The sequence below is a fragment of the Myiozetetes cayanensis genome, unplaced genomic scaffold, assembly GCF_022539395.1.
Source record: "Myiozetetes cayanensis isolate MyiCay16 unplaced genomic scaffold, myiCay2020 scf13, whole genome shotgun sequence".
Taxonomy (NCBI): domain Eukaryota; kingdom Metazoa; phylum Chordata; class Aves; order Passeriformes; family Tyrannidae; genus Myiozetetes; species Myiozetetes cayanensis.
The window spans coordinates 20015196-20034934 of NW_026086937.1; the positions used below are offsets into that span (position 1 = coordinate 20015196).

A 19739-nucleotide genomic window follows, 5' to 3' on the forward strand; every position below is an offset into this window, starting at 1 on the left:
TGAGTTGTATTTTTTTTAACTACCATGCTTGAAGGAATCAACAAAGCAGTGCCTTATCATACAGAACTTTTAAGTCATTTTTAAATCATTCATGGGCTTTGGATAGTTGTTTTTATTGTGTGCATACAGAGTATTCTATTAGCACCCTGTGAACTTCTAGTGCTGACTAAAATAAGAGATAAGAACTGCTGGCTGCAGATTGGTACAACAGCTTCTGGAGATGCTGAGGGACCATCCCATGGAGCATTGCTCCCTGGATACAGTCACAAGGTCACTCTTACTCTGGTGCCATATATCTTAGAGGCTGGGAAAAATTTCTTCCCTGTGAGGGTGGGCAGGCCCTGGCCCAGGTTGCCCAGAGAAGCTGTGGCTGCCCCATCCCTGGAAGTGTCCAAGGCCAGGCTGGATGGAGCTCTGATCAACCTGGTCTAGTGGAAGGTGTCCCTGCCCCTGGCAAGGGGTGGAACAAGATAAATTTAAGTTTCTTTCCAACCCAAATCAGTCAGTGATCTATGATTTGTGAGCATTTAAGTGCTGCAGAGGCATGGCTTTTTAAAGGTTTAAGACACAGACCAGTGCTAACTCTGCATATGTTGAGAATATTATGGTTAAATATTCCATGCCTACTTTTTTGATCAGCTCTTAATAGCAATCTGAAAGGTTAGTGCAATAACATCAACAGCTTCTTTGAATAGTTTAAGTATTGCTTCTAATAAAGAAATTACTGAATAAGTTGCAAGGCTTATAAGGATTATTTTTAGAACATATGTTAAAAAGATGACAGACCAAATGAACTTAATTATTCTATTCCTTGTTGAAAACTGCAGGAAAAGTGAAGTAAATCATGTAAGACAGAACCCAGCAGTATTACAAGGCTCAATTTAAAACATTTGCCCAAAAATTTAAAAAGGATTCCAAGCCTGCAGAGCTGCTCTCCCAGAAGCTACCAAGCCATAGCTGTCCACTTTTGCTCTGACAGCTTGATATACCGTCCCCCCTTTGTTACACATTTTGAATTCAATTTAGCATGCTACTTCCAATTATCCAGCACACACTTACTGCATTATTTGGCATTAAACAGGCACATGTGCTCCTTCAGCTCCTGCCAATGTGAGAAGACAATACCCTGAAGGTGAACCAGGCTATTTGTTCAGCAGTATTAGGCTCTGGGAAGTGTCCAAGCAGGCTGATGGAAGCCCACAGGTGTGTGGTTTCAAAAGCCTTCAAAGTGCTTCATGCCCAAGTCTTGCAGAAATGTTGCACTTCACATCCATCCTCTTCCAGCAAGATTTATGCTGTGTTTTGAATATTTCTGATACTCAGGAGCCTGAGTGCCAGAAACCTCTACTTATCAGTCTCAGTCACTGGCCAGGTTGCTCTGGTCAGGGATCACACATAAACCCATTTGTGCACAGGCCATTTTTTATTCTATACAAACTTCTAAAAGCAGGTGTGATTTCAAGTCTGTTTGCTCTGAACACAAATTACAGAATCACAGAATGTGCTGAGCTGGAGGGGACACACAAGGATCACTGAGTCCAGCTCCTGGCCCTGCACAGGACCACCAGGAGTCACATCATGTGCCCGAGAGTATTGGCTCAACAGAATAAAGTTTCACCCACAACACAAACCTGTTGCTTCAAGACTGTCAATAAAGGAAAAACAAGAGCAAGTTTTAATGACATGTTTATATATAAAAAATCAGCATCTCTTCACTATGATATGTCTACAACAGAAAGTACAGTACAGATCTGAGATACATCCCACATATTCCTTGAAGAGGGGTTACGAATTCACAAAGACATAATACATTGCTATGCAAGTGCTTATTAAAAGCAATAAAAAGAACAGAACGAACAATTTATGCTCTACAAGTCTGAGATTTGATGTCTACTGCTGGAAAATTGCTTTACATAGTATCAGAATTTAAAGCTTTTACCCTGCAAAAGAATTACTGGGCACAGTTGCAGCTCATGCATGGAGTTGCTCATTCAACCACAGGTCAACTTGCAGGAAAAGTCCTTCAGGAACTGGGGAGTGAGAAGGTTTCTAGCCTAAATGTAGTAAAATTAACACAAGGATGAGAGGATGGAGGTTTCTTGGTCTATCAGTTCTCTCAAAGATTATTCTTAAGCTTACTTTGCTCTGATAAGAACTTCAATTCTAACAGAGTCACTGTTTGATCTACAGTATGAAGCCATAAGGGCTCCAAAATGTGTCTTTGCCTTTTCTGGGAAGGACATAAAGGTATTATTTCCATGTTTGTCCCGTTGGCAACTCCTGACACTATGCTGGTTATTACTTACACAAACAGAAATCTGCAGCCAATCAAAATAATATGGTTGGTAAGGAATCTGGGCAAACTTTAATAGCCATGGTTCTTCAACATAAAAAGGATAAAAGCAGAATAATAATTTTTGGCAGGGGAAGCGGGGAATTTTTAAAATTCTGATTGTTTTCCTATGAGAATAGTGTTAGTGAAGTCTAACTTGAAACATGTTGTTCTGGTTTCACGAATTCGCATTGAGCAAGATCCTGCTGGACACACTGAGTTACACTCCACTTATTTCCACTCCAGCTGAAGTTATCTGGAATACACAAGGTAAGAGAGGGGGATTTGGCACAGAAACTGCATGGCTGAAATAATTCCAATGTCCTTCTGAAAGGAGTTATCTGCACATGCAAGTGTGTTGCAGAGGAATTCACAGAGCACACTCTTCAAGAAAGAGTAATTAACTTCAGCCTCCCGGGAAATGGGGAGCCAAGAAAGGCCTTCACAAAGTGGAAGATGGACATCAATTTAACTATAAACTCCATTTTCACTGAAGTTTTCGCTTTCATTTTCCACAAGCCCCAGCGCTATGGTCAAGACAGTATCACCCTGACACCTTTCACTGGAACCTGATGAAGCAAATAAGCAGAGTTATATTAATTTAGTAGTAGCTACAATCACTTGCCAGAAAAGCAACCTATGGATGAGCTGATTTAGTATTTTTTTTAATTAAAAAAGTTCATGCTGTCTAATAAAGTCTACTTTGTAGGTAAAGAATTAGATAAATGGGTTAATCTGTAGTAGGAAGCAGAATCAAAACATAATAATGACATCATAAGTAAACATCCTTAATTAATAGTTAATAATGTAAAGTTACGGCTCTTCTAGAAAACAAAATTCTGTAAACATTTTCCCTCCCTTGTGAAAAAAGTGAAAACCTTCGGAAATAGAGAACCAAGACATTCCAAACAATCCCAATCAAAATTGATGTTTTAGCTTTTTTGAAATGTTTAATTCTGATTTTTACCTTTAAATGACTATACTTTGTTTTGGAACAGAAAGTCACACTGAGCCCCAGATCGGAATGATCTGTTTGATGGCACTGAGGGGAACTTCTTTCTCTAAGGCAATATCATAAAGAAGCTAAGAAGTATTTTGATGGAGGAATGAATAAAAAAGAGTATTGCATATGAATGGTTTTGTATGAATTGGCAGGTTTTGATTTAAAAAAAGGTTTACTGAAATATTTCCCGAGCAGATCTACCTGGTCCTCTAATCCATTGGCACAGGCTCAGTATCCGTCTCCTAAAATATGTGTTTCATCATGTACCTAAAATTGTGACATTCTTTTAAAACACTTAATACAAAAATCCTTTATTTCCTTATACTACATATTTACAATTCTATTATCAAGGTACTGTGGAAAATGTAAACAAGTGTGCACAGGTGTAAATAACATGGCTTGAGGAAATTTTCCCTTTGGATTAGCTGCTCAAGTCACGTGTCAGTACACAAAAATAAGAGAAAAAACAGTACATTTGATACATTTTGCTGTTTGACAGCAGTGTCAGGATTTTATGCATTAGGTGCTGAGTAACCTCATCAGTCTCTGGGCATCTGTCCCTGAACAGGAATGTCGGATGTCCTGGAATGGGGCCAGTGGAGGGTCACCGAGGGAAGAGGGGCTGGTGCAGTTGGGTTGAGGGGAACAGGCTCTGCTCAGCCTTCAGAAGAGAAGGCACCACTGTTTAGTCAACTACCCCATGGGGGCTGTGGAGGAGATAAAGCCAAACACTTCTCAGAGATCCACATTGAAAGGATGAGAAAGCAGTGGACCAAAGCTGACACTTGGGAAATTCTGTTTGGAAAGCAGGAAAAATAAAAAAAAACCAACCATGAAATCTTCACTAGGATAGTGGTGGTGGGATCTCCATCCTTGGAGATATTCAGAACTCAGCTGGGTGAATCTCTGAGCAACCCCATTTAACTCTGAAGTTGACCAGGCTTTGAAGGGAACCCTGGAACTTCAGAGGTCTCCTACAACTTTACTCTCCTGATGATTCTACACAAAATCTTGAGTACAACGAGACACTTGCATTACTATTGTGATTTGGTTCTGCAGTAAACACATAGTTAAGATCAAAATATGTCAACTGCTCAACCTGAACTGTTCTTCTCCAGCAGTTGTTAAGATTATATCTCACTGTCTCATTTACCTTATCAGTTCTAGTACAGTGAAATTGCCCCAAATGCACATAATTGTAGGATCAGACCCAGGCCTTCACATCTCCAAAAGAACATTTAAAATGTCACAGCCCTGCTGAAAGTCATATGCTTCTGACTAGTTTTGGAACAAGATTTTTGCCACATTTACACTGAATGAACTTTCCATCAGCGTTTACAGAGCTCTACAGTAGATATGACAAGGGATCAGCATCAACTACACTGATTTTCTAGCTGAAAGCAGAGTAGGTTAATTAATTTTGACACATTCACAAATATCTTTACTTTCAATACCTATGAAGTGACGGACAACAAGAATAAGATTTCCGTAAAGCTTGAAAAATTACCTTCCAAACCAGTATTGCTTCCAACAGATCACAGTTTGAATTGAATCACAGGTGAGCAAGTGCCACTCGCTTTGTCCTGGACAGTTAATCATTGCAGACCTGAGGTGAACTGTGGGGTAAAATTGTTACCTCACCCATTCATCCAAACAACTGGATCCTACTTCGCCAACTCATCACTTATGCAAGCACAACAACAAACGTCTTAAAAAATCATAAATTACCATCAATTATTGTAGTTTTGTCTCTTCTAAGACAAAAATCTGGTCTTGCAGCTCATTATGGTGGGTGAATGGAGTGTGAAAACAAGACCTGGGACTGCCCATATTTCCATGTCTGCTGAGCCCACAGTCCTGATGCCCTTTCCTAAGTGCACTTTTGATGGTCAGGCTTGAGTGGTTACTGCATAGTTTTGTAACTTCTAACCTAAAGAGGTATAAAGAGGCACTCTGAAATCTTTTAGTCTGGTTAACTCAGGATGTTAAAATATAGAACATAAATTCTTTATAACAACATAGTCCTGTGTCAAAGAACAACCTGTCTAAAGAGACAAAATAGCACCATAATGTCTTTGTTCCATGAAATCACCAACAGCAGTTGTTGAATGGTATCAGGACTGTTTTAAGATGAGTTAATAAAAAACAAAATTGTGCAGTAAAATCATAAAACCCACAGAGATATTATCCTTAAACATCTATCCTCGTTTACTGTCTGCTTTCTCCATCCAAAATAAAACCTCTTCTGCGTTAGCAGGTACTGTTTGAGGAGATCTGCTGCACAGTTTGACTCGACAAACCACTGAAACTCATCTGACACGATGTGAGAATGCAGAAAGCCAGGAGAGTCTGACAGGTGACACCACGCTCTTTGGAAGATGGATTCGGACATAAGCAAGATACAGACGGAGACCTTCCAGTCAGTCAGTCCACACTAGAAATGCAGTAGATGTTCCTAAATTCATTAAGAACTTCTTGGGGACTGGGGTGGATTCTTCTTCAGCTGCAAGCTTAAAATTAGACTGCGTGTTTCTCTGGAACACACAGTGTTATTCAAAGAGGAGTCAGTGTGGTGAATCCCACCAGTTTCTGTGCAGTGTGATTTTGCAGTGGATCTGTACCAGCTTCATAATCCGTGAAACACTCATTAAACGTGGTGTTGGTTGTCAGGAGGGTTTAGAAAGTCCCTGATACGTGGTGTGGCTCACTGAACATTGATATGCCACACGCTGCTTATCCTGATACTCTTTGGAGCTGGTCTGATTAAAAACATGTCGGAGCTTTCAAGTGATAAATTATATTAATATCAGAAAGAATGTCCAGAGTAGATTAATGGAGGGGCAAGAGGCTAGAAATAAGTACATGAAACAGATTCAACTTTTTAAAAGGATCCAGCTACTAAATGCCCTCTGTAGTCTTCCATAAGAAGTGTGAATACTTCAGTACAATTCAAGCTGAATTGAATAACTGTTTTCATATCCAAATTCAAATACCGTCTGTGCATATAAAACAGTTCATTTATTAGTCCAAATGTTACTGTTGTAGAGCTCTTGGAAAAATACTCCCTTTTTCTTGAGTTTGTTCTTCATAAAAAGGAAGCCTTGCAGGGCCACCTAGAGAATTAAGTAGAAACATGGTTTCAGGTCTATATAACATAATGCCGAAATAGTATATAGATTATACCATTTACACTTAAATAATTCAATATATGGTAGTCTTGAAAAGCAGGTAGGGGAAAGTTACATCATTCTCCTCACAGAGGCAAAACACCTCTCAAATGGGAGGTTTCCAAATGTGTTTCCTAAAGAAAGGAGGAATTGAGAAGAAGCTTCCCCTCAATGCTATACCTCATTAAGAACAGATATCTAAATAATTGATGCTCTTGTCCAAACACTGACCACCACCATGGGCAACCAATGATTTAGGCTGGACACTGCCAGCCTGTGTTACCTTCTCTGCAGGTTGGCCCCATCCAGGTGGCTGGGCAGGCGCAGTTCCCGTTGTATGGATTGCACTGGGATTTGCTGGCACACTGGCACCGCAGGGAGCAGTTGGGGCCATACCGGTCTGACCTGCATCCTGGAAGGACAGGAGTGTTTGGAAGAGGTGGAACACTTCCTAGCAGTCTCCCTGTTCTCTGGAATCGGGAAGCTACTTAGACACCTACATCTGTTAGCATTAAAACATGACATTTTGGAAAGCGCCGCAGCCCTCGAGTTTCGTCTGCCACATGGTCTGCCCAAACTGCAGCCTAGCTGTCCCGAAGAAGTTCCCAGAATGGAAATCATTACTGGTGTAAAAACAGGGGTTGACAGCCCAACAGAAAACATCTTGGGATCTGCTCAGGAAAGTTACTGTCAGCATCCTGGATCCACACTATCTCCTGCCCCTCTCCTTCCTGCACGGCTTGGCTGTCAGTGGGTGCCGGCCAAGAGCCTTCACTCACAGAATGTGGAATTGAAAATTAATCCATTTTATATACACTCCTATGTCTTGCTCTGGTTGCACAATTCTGCTGCCTCCTGGCAAACCAAACTCACAAAAAAGAAAAAAAAAAAATCACACTTCCAAATACAAATCTGTTTCATACCCAGGCTGGTAAATCCTCATCACGGTTCTTTATGCATCAGAGGTACAGGCGTGAAGGGAAAGTGAGCAGCAGGTCACAGGGCAGGGTGTGAAGTACTCTGCAAACAATAGTCCTGTCTCCCTTGCCTGGCTGGGAAACCCTGTGAGCACCCAGGGCCTTTCCTTTCTCCCACGAGCACCCTCGGGTAAATAAAGCTCTGCTGAGCCCCCCATCAGCTGCAGCCCCAGCACGTGGGAGAACTCGCCCCGTGTGCTCCGAGGTTGGCCTTTTCAATTAGGAAATGTTATGAGAAAAGGTCTCCTCAAACACCTCTGGACCTGATTTTAATTTATGTAATACCACATTTTCATGTTAATAACAATGTGTATTTAAGACATCTGTTTGAAAGTCTGCAATGTTAATTTACTACAGAAAAAGAACGCCCATAAAAGTCTGTTATATTCTCTCTCTCTCTCTTTTTTTTTTTTTTTTAATTAACATTTTGCCTGTTTAATGGGTGCTTTACCAGAGTTCAAATTAAAATCAGGCCTTTTATCTTTATGGCTGCTGCACAGTCACAGCTGCTCACAGTTATATCACAGATGAACTGAGCCTAATTGAAAATAAAAATGCAAATAAAACCTACCCCATAACAGCTTTTCATGGATGGGGGCTACCCTAGCTGATTTGAGAAAAATAAAAGTGACTCACAGAGTTTGCAAGAAGCGAAACCTCAGTTCCCATTTTTGGTGCTGAGCTTCCCCCTTGCGTTTCACTTCTGCCTAAAATTTCCTTGGAAAGGCCTGTGGATGCCCAGTGCTGTGTGGCTGATATTCCCCACTGGAGCAGCACTGCAGATTGGGTGACTTCCTTCTCTGACCACAGGACAGTGGTCAAATCAAATAATTTTCCACTTTATCTTTGCAGGTTGCACTAGTGCTTAAGCTTTCAGCAATTACTTTATATTATTAATTGCCTATTCAAAGCTATTTCCTGCCCTATCCTAGGACAAGAGGAGAAATAAAATTCCCCCACTGTTTCAGGGGTACTGGAGGATTATGGTTCCTGGTGTGAAGCTCCACAGTAGCACATGGATGTTCCCTCTTTTCATCTTGTTTGCCACAGCATCCGGATCACAAATCTCTTACACTCAATTAAACCATTGCAATTCCTTTTACTCCAGTGTTATCCTAAATCTACTCCATCGTAATCACAGAATCACAGAAAGGTTTAGGTTGGAAGGGACCTTAAAGCTCATCTGGTTCCAGCTCCAGCCTCCTGCCATGGGCAGGGACACCTTCCACCAAACCAGGTTGCTCCAAGTCCTGTCCAACCTGGCCTTGAACTAAGCACAGCTGCTGCAGCACCACTACCCTTATCCATTGGGATTCTGCCCTACTTCCAGGGGAAGCAAATCCTGAGCTGGTCATACTTTTGCATTGGTCTGAAAAGGGTCACAAATGTTCATGTGGCAAAACAGACAGAAACTGGAGCCCTTGGTGCCCATCTGTATCCTCTGTAAGTCTTCCCCACTACATTTGCAAAACTTCTTGGTCTATTTTTCCCCAGTCCATGTTCTCCAAAGCCCCAGGCAAGTGACATTTTACAGCTGACCCATAAACATTTTTCCTATCAGTGTATCAATTTAAATATTGATTAAAGCACGAGGTACAACCCTGCTGATAAAGGTGTTGATAACCCTTAAGAGCAATTTGCTACAAACAATGTGACCTTGAACACCAGCAAATGTCCTTTTACAGTTATTCTTAAACCAACAGGTCACAGTGGTTTAACTATTCACAGTCCAGCCCTTCAAAACACTACCCTTACCAATGTCACATTTGTCTCCAGTCTTCCCAGGGGGGCAAAGGCACTTCCCAGTCTCTGGATCACAGGGAGCATCTCCACAGTCACACCGATGCTGGCACCTCTCACCAAACCAACCCCTGTCACAGGCTGATACCAAGAGAATGTTTCAGATGCACATTTGAATGGCAAGATGTATGTCAAAGCCAGAGGAGTTTTCCCAGGATGTCTCAGAGGAAAGCTCATAAACTCTCTGCTGAAGCCAGTGTAAATGCCAAGTTTAATGAAGAATTGAATGCAGTGGAGTAGCATAATATTTGTATGAGCTCTCCTTATGCTGGGTTTGTCTAACCTAACCTATCAAAGGTATCTGTAAATCTGTCCCAGAAATGTAACTGGCACTTATTTTCATTTTTAATTAGGACTCTATAGAAGACTATTCCATAACACTCAGCAGGTCCGACATGCACCTATTTAATAATCTTATTTGGAGCTTTAGAAGCAAATTTAGAATCAGTAAAAGGGACTTATTTTTAATAAATGACATGTGGAACTCATTGCTCCAAGACATCATGGAGACCAGGACTTTCACTGTATTAATCGGAACCAGATTAGTTAATTTCTAAGGGAATAAGAACACCCAGCTGTATAACAGGAAATCTGTCCCAATTTCAGTGTTTCAGGATATTCACAAAGAAAATATGGAAGAAGTTGCTCTTAACAAACAAATATTTGAGTAATTACATGAGGCTTTTTGAGGTCTGTTTTGGCTTTGGTTTTTTGTTTGTTTTTTTTTCCTCACATTGCAGGGGTACCAGTACCTTTCTCACAGTGGACACCATGATACCCCACAGGACAAATGCACTGTCCTGTCACTGCATCACAGCTCGCTCCATTTTTACAGGCACAGGTGTGAAGACAGCCCAGCCCATAAAATCCAAGGGGACACCCTGAAAAAATTAAAGCGAGGAAGGTTCATGAAGAAAATCATACACCCTGTTAAAATCCTTTGTATTCTCAGTCACGTTCCCTGGGAGCCAACAAAAGTGATAGTTAAACTCAACTCTAATAGTACCATGTGCTTTAGAGATTGTGCCACCCAGCACCAGAGACATGCAAGATCAGGAGGCAGCCAGGTGATCTGGGACACCCCGAAAATTTTTACTGAACCAGCAGGGTGTTTCTTGACTACTCCAAAGCCCCACCTCCCACCACAACTACCCCGAGTGCCCCACTTACTGTGCTCGCAGGAGTGCCCGTAGTAGCCCTGGGGGCACTGGCAGCACCCTGTGAACCTGTCACAGGTGCCATTGTGCTGGCACGAGCAGTCCAAGGTGCAGCCAGAGCCGTACTTCCCTGGGAGACATTCTGCTGGCAGGACATGGACAGAAAAACAGACAAACACACAAAGAAACAATCACTGACCTCACCCCAAAAATGCTCCTATGGGATAGCTCGTATTGCTGAGAGGTGATGCCCAGAGGATAACTTGCAGACACAAGAATATATGTTATGAAGAAACAGAACTTCTGCCCAGCTGTGATGCATTTATGTACTTTGAGTAAAAATCATTTATATAATATAAATGAACAATAATTTCCTCGTACTTTTAATAGCCTGCCTCTTTTAATTCGTCTCTTCACATACTGGATACTGAACCCACACCATGGGCTGTAAAGCTGTGTAGTGAACAGCATAAATGTTATCTTCTTTTTTCTTTTTTTTTTTTAATCTATAGCAATATTTTCTTTTAGGCACTTAGAAAGTGTGAAAGAAAACATGAAGCTTTTCCTCCTCGGTGTTATCGTCGGAGTTCACACTATTCCAGTTTCTAATAAAACCAGGAGAATCTTTTTCACACATAGCAACAGCCTTTCCATGTATAATGAGATATCTGCTTTCACAGTACCAAACACGTCTCAAATTACTGAAAGCCAAGCCGTGCAAAAGGGACTGTGCCAATATAATTAACCCCAGCATCATCTCTGAATAAGTTAACTTCCCACTGCTGTGATAATTTGAATCCAGGCAGACGAACTTAAACGAGCGTGGCCGTATAAGTAATCAGATTCAGAACTCCGCAAATGCCAGACAAGATCTTTCAAGAACATCCTATCTAATCACTATTAAAAGGATGCCTGACTAGCTGTCTTTGATTTCCAGTCAAAACACACTCAAACCCACACTGCTGTGGAGATCAAGACTCGATTTTCCAATAATTTCACTCTCACTGTCAAAAGATAAACAGTGAAGCTCTTTCTAGTGATATAACACACAGTCCCTTATACAGTGTGTGCATGTCTGCCCCCCATGCTCCACTCCAGAGATGTTTTATCTGTAAGGTACACCCACGAGCCACGACCCCATGTGGTGACACCTGCATCACCCTGATGAGGCTTGGCAACCCCCAGTGCAGCCTGTGGATGACTTGCAGGGATTTACAGGAACAGACAGAGAGGAGCACAACTGGTCTGTGAAATGCCAGGCCAGCCAGTTATTGGTTAACTGCAAATTTTTTAGTGCCTGTCCACGGTGATCATTCACTGTCCACTGAATACTCACTGTGAGTACCTCCATGCAGCATCTTTCCTTTTCTCCCTGCTTATTCTCTGCACACACACATGCATGAATTGGGCTTCTGGGTCTTCTCAAGCGCAAAGTGAAAGAATTATATCTCAGAATGCTGCTAAAAAGTGTCATTTTTATATAATACTTTTATACAGGGATGCTGCCCTGTAAAGACCAGTTCTTGGTAAAGACACTTATGGAGTTTGAGGTGGACATTCTACAGGTGTCAGGGGCAGAAAGGCTGTAAATAAGATCCTAAGAGCATGTTGGGGAGCTTGAACCATGGCAGTTGTGTTCTGAGGATGACATTTTTCTTGAATGTGAACTCAGAACTCACAGTTTCCCGAACATTTAAGTCTGCAAATATACAGGTATCTCATTTACAGAGAAACATGGGAAGGTAGAAATGCAGAATGTTTTGGGGAGACAGACAGAAGGACAGATGGGGGAAGAGTCTACTCTGGGCTGGCAGGAGGGTTTCTAAAGTGAAAACTGAGCTTATTCTGTTAGTGTGCTTTGCCTTGTGTAAGGGAGAGCTCTCATGGAGAAGCAAGGGTGAGAGATGGCAGGACAAGCTCAACTGCTTTGGACAGAAGTTGTCAGAACATCTGTGAAGTCAATACATGGGATGTTCAACTGCAGTCCAGTGTCCAATGGAAGAGAACACCACAACAAGAGAGGAGGGAAACAGGCTTCTGCTGACTGAGCAGAAGCACAGGAAAGAAGACACAAAACAACATTCCCATGAACAAAAGAATACAAAAGTTGGACAGCAGGAGAAATAAGAGTCCCTGCAAAGGAATTTATGAGAGTTACAAGCATAACACACAAGGAAACTGTCTCTGAGAAAAGACCTGAAGCTCTAACTAGGGGTAGTTCTGCATGAGAGAAGCTACATCGGGGAATGCAGCACTGATGCAGTCTACTTCAGCAAAAACGGTCTGTCCCCTCTTGTGGCTGTCTGGGAACACTTCAAACTTCTGCTTGAATGTACAAGTCCACTGGCATCAAAGCAGAAAATCACCTTTCTCACAGGATCTTCCTGTCCAGCCCAGCCCGCAGGTGCAGTTGCCATCCACGTGGTCACAGATGCCACCGTTCTGACAGGTACATGTCAGCTGGCAGCTGGGGCCATACTGTCCCTGGGGACACACTACAGAGAATTAACAAAGTTTGTAAAGAAAAATAAATTAGCATCCAAAAAAAAAAAAAAAAAAAAAGGATGAAGGTGACTCAACACAAACACAATAAGTGGTGTCTCCCGAGGGTGGCAGGACACCACTCCATGACTCTTTTCAGTTTTATCCAAACAATTTCTCTTGCCATATCTCCTCATATCTCCCGTGGAGATCCCAGTGCCCTGGCTCTGGGGGTGGCAGAGCGAAGCGGGGAGATGTGGGCAGGATAAGGCACGGTGATGGAGCAGAGAGGGACAGAGCTGAGTACACCCAACGGCGACATTATCGAGCAAAGGCACTGGGAAAGGCAGCTACAAACAATGTTTGGTGCTGGGTTTTGTTTGCTGGGTGTTTTAAGTGTGTCACCACTGACGAGGTGACCTCGGGTCCCGCTTTGTTACCTTGCTGACAGCCAGGTCCCGTTTGGCCAGGGGGACAGGAGCACTTGCCAGTCTGTGGGTCACACTGACCTTTACCACAGGCACAGAACTGGGCGCAGTCCTTCCCGTATCGGTTTCCAGGGCAAGCTGAAGGAAACACAGGCCTTTGTTAAGCAGTTTTCATCTTTAACATAGGCAGGGTCTTATAGGTAGAGTTGGCTTCATTTTTATTCCACCTAATGCGCTTCAAAGCAACACCTATGAAACCAAAACCCCTCCAAAGACATGACTGCTTCATCCTCCGAGACTTTACCTGGGGTTATAAATACAATCTGCGGTTTCACATGGACTATTTAGATGGTTTCCTACCAAAATGTCAGTGTATAACTGAAATATCAGTTGCTCATCCTTCCAGCTGAAAAACATCATTCCTTCTTTAATATTGATGCTGTCCTATACCAGAGGAAAAAGCTATAGGCTCCTAAACATTCAAACATTGCCTTTCTGTGAATAAGCTGAAGAGGACTTCACAGAGATCAGAGCTTTGGAAACAGCACAGAAATTCAGCCACATCATTTAGCTCTGAAACACAGAAGTACACAGTAAAGTTGCCATGGAGTCTTTACCAGTCTTTGCCATGACAAAACTTGATCTTTTTCCCATTTATTGAAACTAATGGCACCATAGAGTGAAGCAAAATATTGAGATAATTTCTCAACCCCAAAATTTTGGACAGGAAGAAGGAACTGGAGCAACTCATGCTGAGCTGGCTCTAGAAATAAATTTGGGCAAGCAGGTTGTAATCCTGGGATGAGTGTCCTCGCTCCTACACTCACAGAAGAGAGGGAAAATATTTTGCAAGAGATTTTTTTACAAAGCTGGAATCCTGATTTACAATTCAAGGAAGAGGTAGCTGGGATCTGTCTGTTTTTCTACTGACAAACTCTTATGCAAATTATTCTCTGTGCTGTGTTTTGACAGAGGCAGAACATGAATGCTGGCTTACTTTTACTGCAGTCGGCTCCAATGAAACCGGGCGCGCAGTCACACGTTCCCGACACGGGGTCGCAGTGGCCTCCATTCATGCATTTACAGGGATTTTGGCAGTTTGACCCGTAAGTACCTTTTGGACACCCTGTTTTAAAACAAACAAACAAAAAAACCCACCAGTAATCAGGCTACGTTGCTACTGGGCCTGTTGCTTTTCACAACGTAGACACTTTTTTTGCTTTCAACCGAAATTAGATTTTTATTTTCTAACTCAAGTCACTTCTAGAGGACCAGGAGCAGGCATTGGTGAGCAGATGGCTGCCTTGGGCAGCATGGTCCTTGGGGCAGCACTGACTTAGAATGTCAAACCCCTGGAGAGCTGGACTAAGTGCTGCCTGCTCTGACTGCTCCTGGCTCTGTGCTCCTTCCATTCCTTACATGTGACTGTAGAAAGATGAGCAAGTCCAGTTCTAGAAAGGTTTTCCTCTTGGGATTTCTGTTCCAAATAAACCTGTTTTCCCTCTTTCCCTCCTACAGAGAAGGAAAGATGGGGCCCTGCTTCCTCTTCCTTTGGGCAGCAGCAGCCTGGTTTGCCTGAGACGATGAGAAGCCGTGAGCCATCTCCACGCCTTTTAGCAGCCATTTTATGGATACTGGGGCAGGTCACATCTTTTAAAAATGTGGAAGTTGGAGAAAGTTTGTTGCCTCTATTATCTACTGATTCCCTGCAAAATGGAGCTGGCACTGTAAGTGGTTGCCCAGAGAAGCTGGGGATTCTCCGTCCCTGAAAGTGTTCAAGGAGAGGTTGGATGGGGCTCTAAGCAACCTGCTCTAGGTGGAACCTGTTCATGGAATTGCAGAAGAGACCTTCTCAGGAGACAGACACAGGAGAAAGATGGTTTAAATGCAAAGTCAGAAAATTCCCTGAGGAAAAAACCAAAGCAGCTGTATTTCATAAGAACCATGGGGATCATTAGACCTGGATGGATTGCTGAGCCAGCGTTACATGGCAACAAGCTCTCCATGAAGAGGTTTTCCAGGGACTGTTTCTGGTTTCTTGCTGGACAGCTAACATTGAAGGAGCAGTGAACAAAAGATCAGGGAGATATGAATGCATCTGCCATGCTTAGCTTATGTCTTCAAGATGCTCTTTAGAGCAATGAAGGTTGGAAGGGAGGGAAAGTGCTGGGCAGAGCTGCTGAGCACGTGCCTCTGTCTGTCACCACTGAACCTCCAGCATGTCATCACTGAATTCCAGAGATGCAGGTTATTCTCCTAATTTTCCAGACTGTTGGAAGAGAGAGTACATGGTACTTTAAGAGCAGCATGATCATCAAACAGTTCCACTAGTGCCGCTACCTCTAAATGTCATTTTTTTTCTTGCTCCTTCCTTCTCTTCCCTGGCAAAAGGAAAGTCTATGGCTGCTTTGGAAATCTGGTTGAATGTATATTCACACATGTCTCCAAGCAACAGATCCCTTGCAATCTGTGCATAAATAGCTTAATGTATTTTCTCTTTCCTGAAGGCATGAAAACATGGCCTGACTGGCTGGAGAAATCTCTGGATTTTCTGAACTATTCAATAGCAAGGAAGAGCTTATGGGGAAGCTTTGAAGGGGTGCCTCTTAAAATAAAACTGAACATTGGCTTCTGCTCAAACCAGGATAGCAGATCATCAGGACTAAACAGATACACACTTTTACAACATGCAGATACTCTCCCCAGCCTTTCCCAACCATGAACTCTTCTCAATGAATACTTTGTCATCAGTGCTTCCATCTGTCAGCACACAAATTCACATGCAAACCTTGACATCAAGAGGTGAGCCCTGCAACATCTAATTCATTCCCACAAAACATGAAGTTAAGGGCACACCCAGATTCAATGATTTAATTGGACTCTACTCTTTTCCTTTTCTGTTTCCTTTTGGTCATCATTTGGCTTTCCTCTTTTTCTTTAATTCTGTTTCCCACGCTCCCAAACATGTTGCTTCTCCTTGGCAAAGCTTCCAGAGCTGCTCCTCAGCTCAAGACCAGTGATAGATGCTCCATCACTGAAAGGGAAGCAGTAATTCCTCTCCCTCCCCCTATCAACCCTTACCAATTTGTTTATTCTTGCAGCATCATCTGTATTTCAGTTCAAGAAGGAGAAGCACAAGCAGGTCAAGTTCAGCCACTGCAATATGCACATATTTATTAACAAGGCCACCTCATCTGTTACTAATTTGCAGAAGAATTTCAGTGCAGACAGCAGGGGCAATTTCCACCGTGTTCTACCATTTCAGCAGGCTCTGACTTTCTAAAGAGGGTTATTCTCTCACTGCCACGTGTCTTTACATCTTTATCTCATAGAGATATTCTCAAATTTAAGTTTCCTGTGCTTCTGGTTCATGTTTTTCTGCTAACAAAAGAGTGGCAGCCAGATTTCCACCTCGCTTCCCAATTTTTTTCCTTCTGGCTTCAGCCAGTTTGCCATGACCAAGAGCTCCCAAATCTTTTCATACCAGTTGCACATTCTGAGGCTTTTCTGACCAGTGTTTTTAAACTGACCAGTGTTTTTGCATTGTCAAATAATCCCTTCTGACCCATCCTGTTACCTACAGCCTGGAGGTGAAGCTGGTGAGGTCTTTCTGGCTCTGGGTGTCTCCAGCCCAGTCAATGTCACCACTTACTGCTTTTTATTCATTTCACCCAAGCAGATCTTCCCATTCACCAAGTTATGGACAAGTGATGGGAACCTTACTGCTAATTTGTCTGCTTCCTCTGGATCCTGCCAAGAGACTGTTTCAGCTCTTCACTCCAAAATTTGAGAACATGAAAGCCTCGTTGCTCTTGGCTCCTGGAAGTTTGACTTTCCCAGCCAACTACACCTTTTATAGATACTTTCTTCAACCTTTTTTTCACAGTACTATAAATATAGCAACAGTTGCCAGAAACTGTTTCCAGCAGCATCCAACCACATGTTGACTGGACTGAAGCCCATTTCACGTGTTTGGGAGCGGCTCCCTGTGCTGGTTTTAATATCCTATTGAAAGCTTCTTCATCCTGGAGCAGTCCCAGTTCTCCCTGTAGTGAGGACAGCGGGAACATCGAGTATTCCCACCAAAGTCACGCTAGCTATCCTTGGTTTTCAGTCAGTCACTTTAGAATCAGGCCCACAATCTCTCCCTTCACTGACAACCACCTAAAAATAACTCACAATCAACTGTTGTGCCTTCTATTTTCGTGTCTATCCATGCAATGCTCTGAGTTGTACAGGGGAGAATAGGAGGTTCTCTCTTTATGAACCTCCACCATTCCATTATTTCTCCAGCAAACGTTTAACAAGCCTGTATTTAAGTGAGAATTTGCTGTGCAAGACACTGTGGAATTTTGGAATCTCAGAGAGCACAACACCATGAAGTCTCTTGTCTCATACTCAATAGGTTTAATCCCAGCTACATAGAAATCCATGGCAAAATTCCCTCTGAATGCAGCAAAACACAGATTTCAGTTTGCAATGAATCTTTTTATATCTTTTATATCAGAACTTCAGTGTCATTTTTAATGTTTTTAATTTTAAAATTCTGAAATGAAATCTTAAGGACTAAAGCAAGTTCAAAGATATTTATCATAATTTATAATTTAGATTTACTGCTATGCAAACAGATAGTGAGTCCTGAGGGATTGCTACATAAAAGTAATAGGCAGACCATGATTAAATCTTTTAAAACAATACTGTTAAATAGTTGATCTCCACTACTTCTCTACTATAACATTTATTATAATCTAATGTATAATGGATCCAGATGGCTCCAGCCTCAGTACTGAAGGCCAGATTTCGATATCACTTACAGCAAAAACTGATGTACAAAGGGAGACTGAATCAATCCTTTCCATTTTATTTATAATTTATATTTTAAAGAATAACTTGTGATGACATGATGGTACTACAAAAGCCAATGCCTAAAATGAGTCTCTTTCCTACTTCTGAGTTTAACCCTTACTAGAGCTGCACATGTTACAGCTGGCTTTTGTATACAAACTGTCACCCAAAAAAGGTAATTAAACCAGGGCCATGCTGGATTCCTAAGAAAGGAAAATCAGAATTAGCCAAAGAGAGAAAGGCTGAGCTCAAAAGACAACAGCTTTTTCCTCCCCTCTTTTTTTCCTCTCAAAATGAGACAATTACAAGCCATGGAGTAAAACCAAAATTAAAGTTGTAAATAAAAAGGTAATTAACTGTCTCCTTTATTGGCTACTTTGGTATGTGTTTCTTATCAGCCACCACATTCCACCAGAAACAACTTTACAGATGTCCTAAAATACCGGCACGAGGATCTGGGAATATTTTTTATGATGGAGCGTTGGGCCAGTTGGCATTTTGTCCTCTACACTAGTCACCATTTTTCAATCCAGAGTAACAGTTGGTTTAATTTGATTGTTCCTCAGAAGGCCCTACAACTTTATGAATCACTCAGATTTATTGCCAATTGCAGCTTGTTGTTTTCTCATAACCATTTGTCCTTACTTGAGCACGCAGAGATTTCGGGAAGTATTTTGGACTTGGTATTTGGAAATGAAAGAGCTACTCAGTATCCAGGTGTAGCTGAAGGTGGGAGTGCATAAATGCAGACAATATGTTTATATTCTTTAGCATGGCATAAAACTGGAAAGAATTTACCTAATATATCTGGGGGTTTTAAACGTTAATCTAAATGTTGAATTAATTACATTTTTCAATTAAAAATTTTTAAAATACAGATTTTAAAATTAATGCCTTGCAATAATACAGGCAGTTATACTATTGTAAATTAATATGCTTACTTCTTATACTATAACTTCTTACATTAAAATTTACTTTTACATACAGATATACATAAACACCTCTATTTCTCTCAGTCAAAGTGGGGGTACTGACCAGATGAACTCAAAAGCATCAGCACATGCTCCCTGCATGACTCAGTCCTCTCTCCAAAAGGCAGCAGCCCCCAAAGATACTCACGGAGGTGGCAGTGGGCCCCGTGGTAGCCCGGGATGCAGGAGCATTCTCCAGTCACAGGGTGACATTCCTCGTTCTCGGCAGAGCACTCACACACTCCGTTACAGCTCCTCCCATACGTGCCCGGTGGACAAGCTTTGGGAAGAAGAAATGTAAACCAATAAATTGAATTTGTCTTGGTAAATATAGCACTCAAACAAAGAGCGAGCTCAAATTTATTAAATAAAATCCCTGCCTATGGAACGACGCTCTCCTCCGGGACTTTGGATTTATTACATTTACTTGGGGGTTACTTGACTGCTTGATTTTGTTTTGTTCAGTCAATTTGTGCCCAACTGTCAAGGGCCAGATACAATTTTCCTGTCACTAGAAAAAAAATCATAGGGAAATGTCAGGTAAAATTGACTAAAATAACAGTATAATTCCCAAGGGA

The 19739-nt window shown here is 41.9% G+C and overlaps 1 protein-coding gene across 6 annotated transcripts in view; it reads right to left on the reverse strand.

Moving 5' to 3' along the window:
• Positions 1–1652: 1652 nt before the first annotated feature.
• The window catches only part of LOC126636387 (multiple epidermal growth factor-like domains protein 6), a 192771-nt gene continuing 174684 nt past the window's right edge, over positions 1653–19739 (reverse strand). For 3 of the 6 annotated variants that reach the window (XM_050308503.1, XM_050308502.1, XM_050308505.1), the window contains 9 exons: positions 19310–19441; positions 14343–14471; positions 13358–13483; positions 12803–12931; positions 10450–10578; positions 10032–10160; positions 9235–9360; positions 6786–6914; positions 1653–6448 (listed from right to left, as the gene is read on the reverse strand). In XM_050308503.1, the coding sequence (XP_050164460.1) occupies positions 6369–6448; positions 6786–6914; positions 9235–9360; positions 10032–10160; positions 10450–10578; positions 12803–12931; positions 13358–13483; positions 14343–14471; positions 19310–19441 (1109 nt within the window). In that variant the 3' untranslated portion in view covers positions 1653–6368. Of the gene's footprint in view, positions 6449–6785; positions 7371–9234; positions 9361–10031; positions 10161–10449; positions 12932–13357; positions 13484–14342; positions 14472–19309; positions 19442–19739 lie in introns of those variants that run through there. The other 3 variants (XM_050308504.1, XR_007627951.1, XM_050308506.1) reach the window with 3 other exon arrangements.